The sequence below is a fragment of the Mesoplodon bidens genome (assembly GCF_964165515.1).
Source record: "Mesoplodon bidens genome assembly, chromosome: 16".
In the NCBI taxonomy this organism is placed as follows: domain Eukaryota; kingdom Metazoa; phylum Chordata; class Mammalia; order Artiodactyla; family Ziphiidae; genus Mesoplodon; species Mesoplodon bidens.
This window is the reverse complement of record NC_138173.1, coordinates 28,675,419-28,690,239: the sequence shown is the minus strand read 5'-3', so window position 1 is coordinate 28,690,239 and position 14,821 is coordinate 28,675,419. Positions and strand designations below refer to the sequence as shown.

Below are 14,821 nucleotides of genomic sequence, written 5' to 3'. Positions count from 1 at the left end.
AGATTATCCATGCTAGTATTTACAACTCTTCAATCTTTTCAAAAGATAACAACTTAGACTTTAGATAAAACTTAGACCTTTTTGCCTCTAAGAGATAAATTATCAGACAATCTTCAAGGAAATTGGTGCTGTGTAGACGTTTTTAGTCTACTAAAGTCCAATTTGTAGCATAGAACTGATGGAATATTGTAGCAGAAACCGTTATGAAGTGGTAATGCTCATACACAGTAATTAGAATCCCCATCCTACATGCTATTTACTTTCTCTGAGAAAACAGACTTCTTTCTCTGACTAGGATACTTCACAACATGTCTTTCCAAACTAAAGAAGTTCATTCAACATTGGTATTTTTAAAACCAGTGAGAACTTCTGGTTACACAGGTAGATTTAACAAGTATTCCTTTAAGAAAAAACAATTTTCAAGGGATAACTTGCACTTTACTTGTTACATGAACTTACCGTGCATTTGATTGCAAGCAGCAAGATAATTACCAAAGATACAAAATAAAGTTTTTTAAATATTCAATTAATTAAATATTTGCTACTTGTCAATCACCTGCAAGGCCTCAAGCTAGATACTGTGAAGGAGAAACAAAAACCAATGGAGCTTTCATCTTCAGGAATTCGTCTTAATGCAATCCTATCTATCATTATTACACAATTTACTGATAATCGGTGATCCTATCAAGAACTATCACGGGGAATTCCATGGTGGTCCAGTGGTTAAGACTGTGCTTTCACTGCTATGGGCCCGGGTTCGATCCCTGGTCGGGGAACTAAGATCGCACAAGCCATGTGGTGCAGTCAAAAAAAAAAAAAAAGAAGAAGAAGAAGACTATCACAGAATACTTCCAATTATTAAAATCTACATTCAGGGGAAGAGAGGTGTCTTAATAAATCATCAAAATTAAGGAAACTCAGTTAAACTTTTCTCAGAAGATGACAGAAGTGTAGCATGTGTTCAAGTCTTAAACGTGATTATTAAGTTAATGCTTAGTGTCACTGTACTTGTACCAGAAAGAGCAGAAGGACCTCCCCCATCCTCCTTCACCAAAAACAAACAAAAATATACAAGAGAAAATAGGTTAAAGTGAATATATCAAGAGCCAACTTACAAAATTAAGAGATGGATGGACACGTGTGTAAGGGGAGAGGGGTGTTGTCATGGAAATGGGTTGAAGGGTTTGTGACTGATTATATCTATAAAACTCAAGTAATTTTTCCCCATCAATTGACAAAACAATGACCTTCACAGGACTGCTCCCTGCTCTGTTGCCAAAACACAGGACAAAATTAGCCAACCTGTGCCTCATGCCCATGGGCAGCTCTGCCTGCACTGGTACCTTGTAATCTGTTTCAAACCATGCTAATGCCATAAATTGACAACCACTTTGATCAATTATTAGCCAGTTTATCATTAACATCACCAAGTGAATGAGACATATGGCATAAGTCATTAAAGTTTAAATAGCCATTTATATCCTGGGGAATTCTTCACCAAAATTGTATTGACTCTTTTTCTTTTTTTTTTTAATTTTTTTTTGCGGTACGCGGGCCTCTCACTGTTGTGGCCTCTCCCGTTGTGGAGCACAGGCTCTGGACGTGCAGGCTCAGCGGCCATGGCTCACTGGCCCAGACGCTCCACGGCATGTGGGATCTTCCCGGACCGGGGCACGAACCCGTTTCCCCTGCATCGGCAGGTGGACTCTCAACCACTGCGCCACCAGGGAAGCCCCTGTATTGACTCTTTTTGAGCTGTGGAATAGATGCTTTAATTCGCTATATCCCACCCCCACCCCCATAACTCTCCTCTTGTTCATTTTATTAGAGGTATCCTGCAGTGAGAATCAGCAACACGATCCAAACGAAAATTCACTTTAAGAGGAAATAGTATCTACTTTTATGAATTGGAATGATAACAAGATATTAAGCAGAATCACTTGTTTAGGAAAAGGTACCACAATCCTATCATTCTGGGAATGAATTTAAGTTTTTCACCAAACATCACTGAGAGATATGACTGATCAGTCTTTATGGCAAGGGAAGATTTTTAATACATTCTGAGGTTTGCAATGCCTGCCACGTTGTCACGCAGGTTGAAGTAGATGTACTCCGTGTATTTTAAAACACACCAGTGTTCACTGCTTATATACCCGAGTATATACTGCTTACATACTGCAAATCTGAGACAGATGACTTAAGTTAGTTTGATTTAAAAGATCTGATTTTCTTTGTGCTGAAGCTGACAGCAAAATGGCACCCCATAAATTAGAATTCTAGGAAAGAACTGTTAGTAGGGATTTTTGTGTTTCTTTTGTTTTGTTTTGTTTTCTCTCCACAGACATGTTTGGGGTGGTCTGTTGGTGACAACTTTTAATGGAAAGAGGCTCTCACTTTTCGGCCCTTCAGAGGCTGTGGTGGACGGTGATTGCTCAACAAAAAAGCCTCTGCTTTGCCCTCCCCTGTACACAAGAGGGTGCGGAATGTGGCCAGCTGTTGAAGAAAAGAGAAGAGTTAGTTTTAGCATAGAAAGTCACACCAATGTTAATGAATTGCCCTGCACAGAAAGTTAAGAAACTTATAAGCTTTCTTCTACTGGGAACTAAATGTACTTCAATGAAAATTTTCTAAGTTATGGGTCATACATCATAAAGCAACTCTTCTGCTAGATTCTTATCACTATACAAATACCTATGGGTTAAAAAATTAAGTATATAAGCTTCCTTCATTTGAAGATCAAAGTAATAAGAGGAAACAACATTTAGAAAGTGGTTTAAAGAGTACATATCTAGAAATCAGAGAATGTCACCTGCAAAGGCATAATGGGACAGTGGAAAGGGTTTTCCAAGCTGGGTCCCAGTCCTGGTTCTGCCACTAGTGAGCTGTGTGACCTTGGGAAAATCATTTATTGTCTCTAATTTCCTCATCTATAAAGTGAAGCATTGGATTAGATTACCTCAATAGGTATCATCCAGTGTCTGGAATTACACTGAATACTCACGAGCACTCCAATATAACATGGCCCAAATTTTCAAGGGAACCATGTGGTACTCATCCTACAGAATTTTCATCTTTTATTTACTGTTTTCCTTAAACAGTGATTTTTCTCTCACCGTATGTGTGCCTTGTCAGCAACTAACTCTGGGAAAAGACTAGGAGTCTTCAACCACTTACAATATTTCAATACAATTTAAGTGATATAGGCATATTTCTCAACACAAGGGCTTACTTTTTCTTATCACACACACACACACACAATGCTTAATTATCTTACAAACTTCATATAGTACACAAAGTGTCAAGAAGAAAATAGAAATTATGAGAAATCACATCACAAAATATAACCACTGTTAACACTATGGAGTATACCCTTCTAGATGTTTCCTTATGTACAAGCACTATATGCACATGCACCAGTGCACACGCTTGACATATGTTATTGCAAAATAAGCTCAACTATACTTACTCTTTTGAAACATTATTTTATCACTTAATATATATCCCTCACATGTCAATAGATATATCTATGTCATTATTTTTAATTGCTGAAAAGTTTTCTATTATAAGCTTGTTTTATAAACTATTTAGCAATTCCTTTGTGATTTAATATTACTTTTTAAGACTAAGCACAGGTCTATAGTAGTAAAATGAAGACTGGGTAAATTACCTGAATAATTCTACTCTCTCAAAAACGTTCACTGAAATCATATTGCCACATAAGTAAGTTTTTGGTGTCTGTTTTGCTGTTTTGAGTGAGTACAAAGTATTAAATTGTTGAGAATGAGAGCCTTCATTCTCTAAGTTTCGTCAGTCACCTAATCAAAGAGTCAAGGAAATTCAGACTAGGACACATATATTAGGTTTCCATCATCATCATTTACATGAAGCCTAAAATATTTCTTTTAACAGTACTAGCAAGGATGGGAGACAGAGGTGACGCAGGTCCTTCATAATAAATAGGCAATAGTTTATAACCGCACTCTATGGAGATATGTTCAGGTATCATATACAAGCAGCTCTGTATTTCCACAAGTCATATTTTGAGGTGTCTTTTCAAAGAGTATAGATATGGGAAGAATAAGATAAATATTTACAACTTGCTATTACTCATGTTTCATTAGACCAGATCATTATGGCTAAAGCCAGATGGGGCATATATAATTCTCTGGTAAAGTCAAGTAGCAGAGGCTAATGAAATCTAACCTCCACAGCCACAGAGAAGATGTCCAGCCTTCTGCAGATCATGATGATCCAGGTCTATCTGGAGTGGCCACTCCAGGTGACTGTGCTGGAATCCCAAGTCCTGAATCAGGGCACTGATTTACCGGCCTCACCTAACACAACTAGCCTCCCAGGGAAACCGCCTAATCCTCTGAAGATCTTGGCTTTATTTATCCCCCTATCCCCCTTTGACTCCTCTGCAAATTGATCATGGCTCCCTACCTCTGCAACACCTTAGCCTCATCCATCTAGAACTAGACCTTATTCTAGATCTTTCTCTGACCAGCCTGCTCATTTTGGTAAGAGTCTCTGAACCTGTCCTGGTGTCTCATCAAACCCCTTCCCTTTTTGGTGCTGGATCATCCTACTGGTCCCTTAGCCCAGCTAGGAAGACCCTGATCTGCTAGGCTCTGCTTAGATTGGCTCCTATCAGTGTCATGCCCTCACCAGGCCTCTGGCTTCCTTTAGGCAGAAAATCTGTCCCTCTCTCACTAAGGCTGACTCAGTATCTAAACAGCTCCTGGCAAGAATCTTCCCAGCTCAGAGTGAAGGTTGTTTTGCTGTTTTCTTTGGCTCTACTACTGAAAGTTTAAATTTCTTCTGTAGTGACCCGAGTAAGCAGAAATACCCTTTTCTAATATTTTGTAAACAGCTTTGATTAGTCACTCTAGTGCTCAAATGTCTTTATTAGCTCTCCACTGCCTGCTGAAGTTGAGTAACAATAAAAATAATCTCTCTCTTATAGAACATGGTGGGCCACGTACTATGCTAAGTGTTTTACATTAGGTATCACATTTAATCCTCCAAACAAACCTATCAATAATATACCATTAGGGGCTTCCCTGGTGGCGCAGTGGTTGAGAGTCCGCCTGCCGATGCAGGGAACACGGGTTCGTGCCCCGGTCCAGGAAGATCCCACACGCCTCGGAGCGGCTGGGCCCGTGAGCCATGGCCGCTGAGCCTGCGCATCCGGAGCCTGTGCTCCACAACGGGAGAGGCCACAACAGTGAGAGGCCAGCGTACCTCAAATAATAATAATAATAGTAATAATAATATACCATTATACCTATTTTAAACATGAGGAACTCGAGGGAGAGTTAGGAAATTTCAATAAATAAGCCATCTGGCAAATAAGCCATGCACTAACCACAGCACTACACTGTATCTATAAGTGTTTTTCTTTCTTTTTTTTTTTCCATTTTCCCCTAATCTCTTCTTATTTGCTTCTTATTATGGAAACTGGCAGATATACAGAAGGGTAGATAGAGTAACATAATAAACCATCACCAGGCTTCAACAGTCATCAACACGTGGCCAATTCTGTTTCACCCACACTCTCACCCATTCTCTCTCTCCACCTAAGAATCCTGCGCAAACTGTATTATTTTGAAGCACATTCCAAATATCATATCATTTCAGGTGTAAACATTTCAAAATATATCTCTAAAATATATAACATTTCAAGCCCTATTAAGGCTCCAAAACAAAGTTGTTAGCATGGCTTCCAAGCCTCTTGACCACCCAATTCCAGCTAATCCTTCTAGATTATTTCCTATTATTCCACACACAGGTCCCACTCTAGGTCAGTTTTATGAAGGGGAGGCCCAAGAGCATCTGAATGAAAAGATTTTGAGGTGATTCTTAAAACTTGAGATTCCTGGAACCCCCTCAGACAATCAGAGTTTCTAACAAGGCCCAAGGATACACATTTTGGTAAACTTCATCAGGTGAATTCTTGCATACTCTCAATTTTGACAACCACAGGTACAAAGTTGCCCACATTTTTTTTTTTTGTGGTACGCAGGTTTCTCACTGTTGTGGCCTCTCCCGTTGAGGAGCACAGGCTCCAGACGCACAGGCTCAGCGGCCATGGCTCACGGGCCCAGCCACTCCGTGGCATGTGGGATCTTCCTGGACCGGGTCACGAACCTGTGTCTCCTGCATCAGCAGGCGGACTCTCAACCACTGCGTCACCAGGGAAGCCCTGCCCACATATTTTTTACACTTCTCTTTTTTGCCTTTATTTATGCTATTACTTCTTGAAATTCCCCTTTCCTTTATACCCCCAACCTGTCTTCACTTTTTGAACCAACCCAAATGTAAGCTCTTTCATGAAGTCTCTTCCTGATTTCTCCACTGAAAACTAGTCTCTCCCCTTCTGAACTTCCCTTACACCTTATATTCCCTTACAGTACCAAGCAAAGCCACTGTGTTACCGTTTTTTATGCATTTATTTTATCCCCTCTGTTAGATTATAAACTATGGGAGGACAAGGGCCTTTTTAACACTTGTTTATACCTCTTGCATCATGCCTTGCAAAAATTGGCAATTATTAAACAATTCTAGAATTGACTTATACTGTCTTCTAAAATTTAAAACTTTAATTTCAAAGATAATTAGATAGTTTCATATAGTAAGTCAAAATTAATATTCAAGTGAATGAATTATTGCCTCAATTCACACATAGTCTGAAGATGCAGAAGTTAGGGAAATTTTCCTAGATTGTTAATTATCATTAATTACAAAATAAAAAATTTTACTATTAAAAAAGGGCATTAGAGTTTTGATTCCAGATTTACTGGACTAAGACTCTGCAGACAACCTTCCTGTAGAAAAAGACAACTGTAAAACCCAGACACAATACAAAAAAACAACCAGTTGCAGGTACTAAAGAGTGAACAGAAGTAGAGGGATTCAGATGGGGAGTTCATGCTCACTTGGAGAGATGGGAGCCCTCAAGTGAGTTCCTGTCTCTCCAGTTTTTCACTTGGACAGGGTGGAGTCTGCAAGGTGCATAGAGCTGCTGTGGGGCATACCTGTCTTGCAAGGAAAGAGCCAGAGAGAGGATCCCCAAACTCATACCCAAGAACTACATATGTACTGAGACTGAAGCTACTGCACAAGAAGGAAAATCTGCAACTCAAGCCCAGCCAAGAAAATAACCTGCCAACACAAAGGAAACAGTAATCATCAGAGAAAAATAACAGATCCAGAATCTCCACAACTTAATGTTTGTAACATCTAGAATGCAATAGAAAATTACTCAATATACAAAGACTCAGGAAAATGGAATACATTCTTAAAGAAAGAAAAATCAACAAAGTGAGACTCAAGATTTCCCAAATTTGGAACTTACAAGGATTCTAAAGTGGCTACTTCAACTACCTGTGGGTTATATGAAGTTAAACAAAGCATACTTTTTAGTGTGTGAAAAATCTCAGCAGAGTAATGGGAAGTCTCAGCAGAGAAATAGAAATAACAAAAAAGAATCAAGTATAAATTTTAGATCTAAAAATATAATTTCTAAAACAAAAATTCACTGGATAAAATTAACAGCCAAACTGACATGACAGAGAAAGAGCAAATGAACTTGAATATAGATCAATAGAAATTATCCACAGTGAAGAACAGAGATTTTTTAAAAGATTTCAAACTAATAGAGCCTCGGAAGGAACCTGTTAGATGTTATTAAAAGGTCAAATGTTTGCATAATTAGAATATCATATATGAAAGCAACCTAAGTGTCATCAACAGATGAATAGATAAAGAAGATGTGGTGTGTGTGTGTGTGTGTGTGTGTGTGTGTGTGTGTGTGATGGAATATTACTTGGCCAGAAAAAAAGAATGAAATGTTGCCATTTGCAACAAAATGAATAGACCCGGAGGGTATTAGCTTAGTAAAATAAGTCAGAGAAAGACAAATACCATATGTTGTCACTTATATGTGTAATCTACAAAATAAAACAAATGAACAAATATAACAAAACAGAAACAGACTCAAGATAAGGGAACAAAATAGTGGTTACCAGAAGGGAGACGGGTTGGGGAAGGGCAATATAGGGGTAGGGGATTAGAGGTACAAACTACCAGATATAAAATAAAGAAGTTATAAGGATGTAATGTACAGCACAGGGGAATATAGCCAATATTTTGTAATAACTTTATGTAGAGTATAATCAATAAAAATAATAAATCACTATGTTGTATACCTGAAACTGATATAATATTGTAAGTCAACTGTACTTCAAGTAAAAAAAAGAATATCAGAAGGAAAGAAAATGGGACACAACACACATAAAAATTAACTCATAAATAATAAAACACTTAAATGTGAAAGCTAAAACTATTACTTAAAGTAGGAAAAAATATTTTGTGGTATATAGTTAGGCAAAGATTTCTTATCAGGAAACCAAAAGCACAAACGATAAAAGATAAATTGATAAAATGATCTTCATCTAGATTAAGAACTTTTTAACTTTTGCTCTTCAAAAGATATAGTGAAGGGCTTCCCTGGTGGCGCAGTGGTTGAGAGTCCGCCTGCCAATACAGGGGACGCGGGTTCGTGCCCCAGTCCGGGAAGATCCCTCATGCCGTGGAGCGGCTGGGCCAGTGAGCCATGGCCGTTGAGCCTGCGCATCCGGAGCCTGTGCTCCGCAACGGAAGAGGCCACAACAGTGAGAGACCCACGTACCACAAAAAAAAAAAAAAAAAAAAGATATAGTGAACAAAAAAAGAGAGGCAAACCACAGACTGAGAGAAAATACTCTGTCAGAGTGCTTTGAATGCTCCCTTTTGGAAAAGGCCTTTAATTCCAAACCTGAAGGAGGAGCAGGAGTGTTTATGTACTATACGATTCCATTTAAATAAAATTTTAAAAAGATAACATTCTAGTGACAGCATCTCAGTGGTTGCCTGGGGCCATGGACGAGGAAGAAGATGGAGTACAGAGGGGCACAAGGAAACTTTTTCAGCCAAGGGATCCATTCTATGTCTTGATTGTAGTGGTTGTTACAATAACCAAAATCATCAGTTGCACACTAAAATTCATGAATTTTATTGAATGCAAATATCATAATAAACAAAACAAGAAAAAAAATTTCTTTAAAAAGGAGTACAGAATTAAAGCAGAAGCACATCAAATTTCAGCAGGTCAGGAAGCCACTTTAGATAATCTGGCATAAACCAAAGAGACTTGGCAAGAGAAGTCAGCCTTCCAAAGAATGACAGATCTGTTATCGGAAGTAGCAAAAAACAGTGTATCTGTTTACTGGCCTGGCAGTTAAATCAAGCATTCCCGTAAATGACTCTTTTTCTTTGGGGAGAAAAATGGACTTGGATCAAGAAAAAGAAAATGAAAACCATCTGATTTGCCCTTTAGGTCAAACAATGACTTGGCAAGAAATAGCAGCAGGAAAAAAACCTAGAAAAAAATTGGCACCAACTTACTAAAAAGAGGATTTAATCTTCACAGATAGTGACATTATATGGTGGAATTGAAAAATAAATAAAAATACTATTTTCCAGTGGTTTCTAAAATAAAGAGCTGCTAAAATTGCGATTAAAAATTCTCTTTTGAAAAGTAATCCTTAAATCAATGGTATACACAAAAGACATTTTCATTTTACTTTATATAAAAGAGTTAAGCAACTAAATAATTTTATCAACCCTTTCATGCTTTGGATTTTTAAAATATGCTTTCTATTTTAGAACAGTTTTGGATTTACAGAATTCTTGCAAAGATAGAATAATTAGTTCTCGGATACCCCACACTCAGTTTCCCCTTTTATTTTTTTTCATTCACTTTTAAGGACACACACAAAAGTTTCCCGTTATTAACATCTTGTATTAGTATGGCACATTATTCACAATTCGTGAACCAATATTAATATGTTATCATTAACTGAAGTCCATCCTTTATTCAGATTTCCTTTGTTTTTACCTAACATCTTTTTCTGTTCCACGATCCTATCAGGAAATAGCATCATATTTAGTTGTCTTGTCTCCTTGAGCATTTTGTGATTATGACAATTTCTCAGACTTCCCTTGCTTTTGATGACCTTGACAGTTTTGAGGACTACTGATCAGGTATATTGAGAATATCTCTCAACTGGGCATTTTCTGATGTTCTTCTCATGGTTCAAATGGGATTTGACTCTTAAAATATCTTTTGCTTCATTCTTTAAATCTTAAAATCACCATAATAATTTGGATTATTATGATACTATAATCATCATGATAATTTGGATTATTAAGCTATTATAATCATCATAATAATTGGGATTATTACTCAGATAATCATTTCAATCTGGTTAAAAATAAAATGCCTGAAAGTGTTCCTGCTACAGTAGATTTAAGTGAATGCCTCAAAGTGAATTACCACTCACACTAAAGCTCTAAAATACAGCTATTATTTTATAAACTCTAACTGCATAAAAACCACATTAACAATTAACATTAATGAATTGAGGTTCAAATAAGATACAGTAGTGAATTCACAGCTAGGCAGTCAGTCATTCCTAAACTTGCAGGGAGTTATTTTTGATTAGGTTAACTTTATGTATTTTAAGTAACTAAATATATATTTTGATATATATTGTTTTCCAAATCACAGGTGGATTGAAAAAAAATATTTTCCAACTGGCTTTAAGGAATAAAGAAATTCTTGAAATATGAGGGAAAACATGATTCCCTTAATATTACTAATCTGCTGTTATAATGTATTAACTCTTACTATTAACCTATTCAAATTTAATAAAAGAATGTAAAAGTAAACAGTTTAGCACATGAAGGGGAGGAAAATTAACCCATTAATAAAGCCACTGAATCTGTGACAGGTCATTTTTCTCATGATGCAACTCACCTTATTTATGATGGAAAAAATTCACAGGAATTTCCGTGTCAGTCAAGCTCTGGATTTCTACCCAGACTTTTATAAAATATTTTAATAAGTATGCCCCAGATTATTATTTGGCTTTCATTCTAAAGACAAGGTCAACAAAAGTTGGATGCGTTCAACACCTGAAGGGGAAAAGTTACCTGATATGACCTTCGTAAATGTGAACCAGCTCTAGTCTTTGGACAAAAGATATAAACCACTAGGCATGTGGGCCAGCCCAGGACAGGAGTACTTTATTAGATGCAAAAATTACTAGGTTATGTTCTTACTAAGATTTCGCAGCATATAATTCGAAACGGAAAACAAAACAAAACACGTTAGGTACAGCATCCCAGAGCACAGAGCATCCACCCAGCAGATTCATCAGTCACAGGGTGGGTTCACAGCTCTGGCCAGAGTCTCTGGGCATCAAAGACAGTCCGAGACTGACTGACCGACTGACCATGGGGGCTCTATAAGCATTTATCAGAAGAACCAGTGAGGAAATGTCCTCACAAGAAGAGCACAGGCAGCCACCCACAGTCTCTTAGCAAATGCTTAAAGCCCCTCAGGCAGCTTCACAACAGTTTTGTCAATAAAAGCCAAAAGATCAGATGGACTTCTTAAATTTAACAAGTACACACATTTTTTAGGGTTCTATGCCCATGGCTGTTATCACCTTTCCCTTTCTAAATGTGAGATCATTAGGGGAGGCAGGTCCAGGGACTGAGGTCAAAAAGGAGACTATCATCTTTTGAGAGAAGCCTCTCTCCTGATTTTCCCGTTTGTATCCCAGGCTGTTAATATCTCAGACCACACAAAATAAAATAAAAACAAACAAGTATAGCCCTTAAAATGGCACTTCACTTCCATCCGTGCCTGTTTGCACATTGCATTTCTAGGAAATGGGAAAGAAATCATCTAATCACAGAAGGTCAAATAAGAAAGGGACATAAATCTCATCTTGTCCAACCACACATCCGACTAATGAAGAGAAAGGTAAAGCCTTAATTTCAGGCTTCACAACAGCAGAAATGAGGGCAGGGTTTGAAAAACACACACACACACACACACACACACACACAAGATTAAGCCCAGTTTCCTCTAGTGAATCAGGATAAATGTGGAAAAAGCAATATACCTGTTGAGAGCTGATGTTTATAGGTTGTTTTAAAATGATCCATGTGACGCTCTCTAGAAGAGGTGGGACTGTAAGGGAACCAGGATACGTCCAATAATCCCAGCGTGGAGGAAGCAGAGATAATGGGTCAAAATTTGTGAATCGAGTTTGTTTACCCTGAGGAAGAAAAGAGAATTCCCACAAATTACAATGGGAAAGCTTTACACAGACCTCAAAAAAACATACATCCATTGAAATATTATTTCAATGGAATTCTGTAATTCATGGAATTATTTAGTATCTGCTTTTCATATCTTAAAAAAAAGAATCTTCCTTAATCTAAAAATTTAAGATGAAGTAGCGCATCACCTAGATTTATTTAAGAAGCTCAAGATTTATTTTTTAATGTAAGTGGTCTTTAAAATGTGTTGCAACGAAAGGCTTACTCTGCAAAACTCCAATAAAAGAAACTAGTTATGAAAAAATAGACATATTAGTGATTGTTTTAGATAATTGATTGTTTTAGATAACTTAAGACCCCTTCATAATTTTCAAGAGATAAGTAGTAATAAGCTACTTCTATTCTATTGGTCAAGTATGTTCCAAACTTGCTTCCAAGCCGGCAGCATATGTTGTGTCAAAGTCTAAATTTTTAAAAGAAGATAAGAGAATTCAGGAGAAACCAAGGAATATATTAGTCACTAGTAAATAGTAATTAATTTTACCTTTTCTTTAATGGAATCCAAAATGTCAGTAATCTTTTGCAGTTGGGGATTATGCTCACCAATCTGTAAACACAAAATTTCAGAAGAAATGGTCACTGTAGCACATCAGGTCTGAATCACTCCATTTCAGTCGCTATTTTTAAATTCTTTAAAAAAAAAAAAAACCTAAGCCAGCCCAGAACAAACAAACAGTGATTGTTCTATAGTGAGGCTCTCTTTCACCTGCCAGCTTTATCACGCCAGAAAAATCTAAACAACAAGATAATATTACAGGGCTCCTTGGCTGAACTATAACTTCGATTCCAAAACTAGCAGTAACAGCTTCATATTTGTCAGCTTTATGAATGTTCAGGGTACAGATTCTCTTGAGAGAAACTTTGCTTAGGAAACTCCTACATAACACCCGCACTATTAAACCAGATGTGACTTTCAGACCCTAGATCCAAACTGACTATCGGTGACAAAACATTAGAGGGAAACATCTCCCACTTTCAGCTTAAAATGACTTGAGGTCCTGAATCAAGGGAATATATCATCATGAGGAGAATCCTTCAGAAAAATATATGTACTTCTTTTCATTTATTTGGGGTGTCCTGAATCTCTCTGAAGGTTTTAAGTCCTTGGAATTCAAGTATAATGCCTTGCCCCACTTGGATCTCACTGCCACCACCAGACTTGGGGACCGAAAAAAGGAGCTGCTGCTATGCATGCCAGTCTCTGCTCTGCCCCATGCTTCCCCCTGTCCCAGTGCAACGACTTACAACATCAACATCACGCAGAGTCAGGGGCATATGGAAAGTGCACACCCTAAAGAATGTGGTCGCAGTGGGAGTTGAGCGGCCCAGCCCACCCACAGGTATTATGACAGTGATACCTCCTGTGAATATCAGATAAAGGAAAATACAACAGAATCTTTAAAATGGTCAGTGTGTTTAGGACAAAACACTATTGTGGTCAAACTAGTGCTTCAAGAATCAGGAACTTGAATTTTACCCCATCCTGTATCTCCAAATATTGAGCAGTCAGGAAGAGCCTATTATAAAGATTTTCTTCTGAAGATCTCAGTTGTTACTTCTGCTACTATTGTTGCTGTATCTGCGTTTGCTATTCACAAAAAAATGATCAATGGACAATGAGATGTATCATAAGACAACATTCCTAGGGTAGTTCTGGGCCCTTAGATGAACCATAAACTAATATACAAAACTTTAAAATTCACTTCAAAAGGAAAACATTAAACCTAGAACTAGTTTCCTATTAAAAAATGGTAGAGGGCTTCCCTGGTGGCGCAGTGGTTGAGTCCACCTGCCGATGCAGGGGACACGGGTTCATGCCCCGGTCCAGGAAGATCCCACGTGCCGTGGAGCGGCTAGGCCCGTGAGCCGTGGCCGCTGAGCCTGCGCGTCCAGAGCCTGTGCTCCGCAGCGGGAGAGGCCACAACAGTGAAAGGCCCGCGTACCGCAAAAAAAAAAAAAAAAAAAAAATGGTAGACTGTCTACCCCATGATTGAAACTCTTTATCCAACATGGCTGACTAGTTATTCAAAATGAAATTAGTGATTCTCACCTGTAAAAATACACCCAAGACAGCTAGTCCATCTGGCTCATGAGCTGCCTCAACAAAGCTGGGGTATTTGTCTGAATTCCAGTGAACAACGTGGAGCTGAAAGGGAAGAACACAACATAATTCAAATGTTTTTTTTAAACACCCTTAAAAACATAAATGCAAATAAAACATTTATATAGATCTTCTGGTGTTGTGCACTTATATGTATAATGTCCAGAATCCTCCTCTTTACTTTTGTCTAGAAACTAAAGTACACAGGCGAAGGACCATGTCACTTTGGTCTGTAGTGCACTGTGCTGAAGTCCACATCACTAGAAGTCTCTGGAGCATCTTGTCAAGCCTGTCTAGGCCTAACAATCTCCAACCATTGCTCCCAAGTGACTCAGGGTTCCCCCATGTCCACAGATGGGACTGCAACTGTTCAGCCTTCAATTAGACCCCAGGTGGTGGCTGAGTCCAACGCACAAGTGCAGGGTCATAGGCAAGTGGAGAAGTCAACCAACACACAGTAGGTATTTGGGGACAATCCTGATA

General features: G+C 38.1%; 1 protein-coding gene across 1 annotated transcript in view; it reads right to left on the bottom strand.

Moving 5' to 3' along the window:
* Window positions 1-2,373: 2,373 nt before the first annotated feature.
* Window positions 2,374-14,821, bottom strand: part of CA13 (carbonic anhydrase 13) — a gene marked incomplete at both ends in the record, with an annotated part of 31,592 nt that continues 19,144 nt past the window's right edge. The window contains 4 exons of the mRNA XM_081258535.1: window positions 2,374-2,493; window positions 12,018-12,173; window positions 12,722-12,784; window positions 14,288-14,383. Of these exons, the coding sequence (XP_081114661.1) occupies window positions 2,374-2,493; window positions 12,018-12,173; window positions 12,722-12,784; window positions 14,288-14,383 (435 nt within the window). The remainder of the gene's footprint in view (window positions 2,494-12,017; window positions 12,174-12,721; window positions 12,785-14,287; window positions 14,384-14,821) is intronic.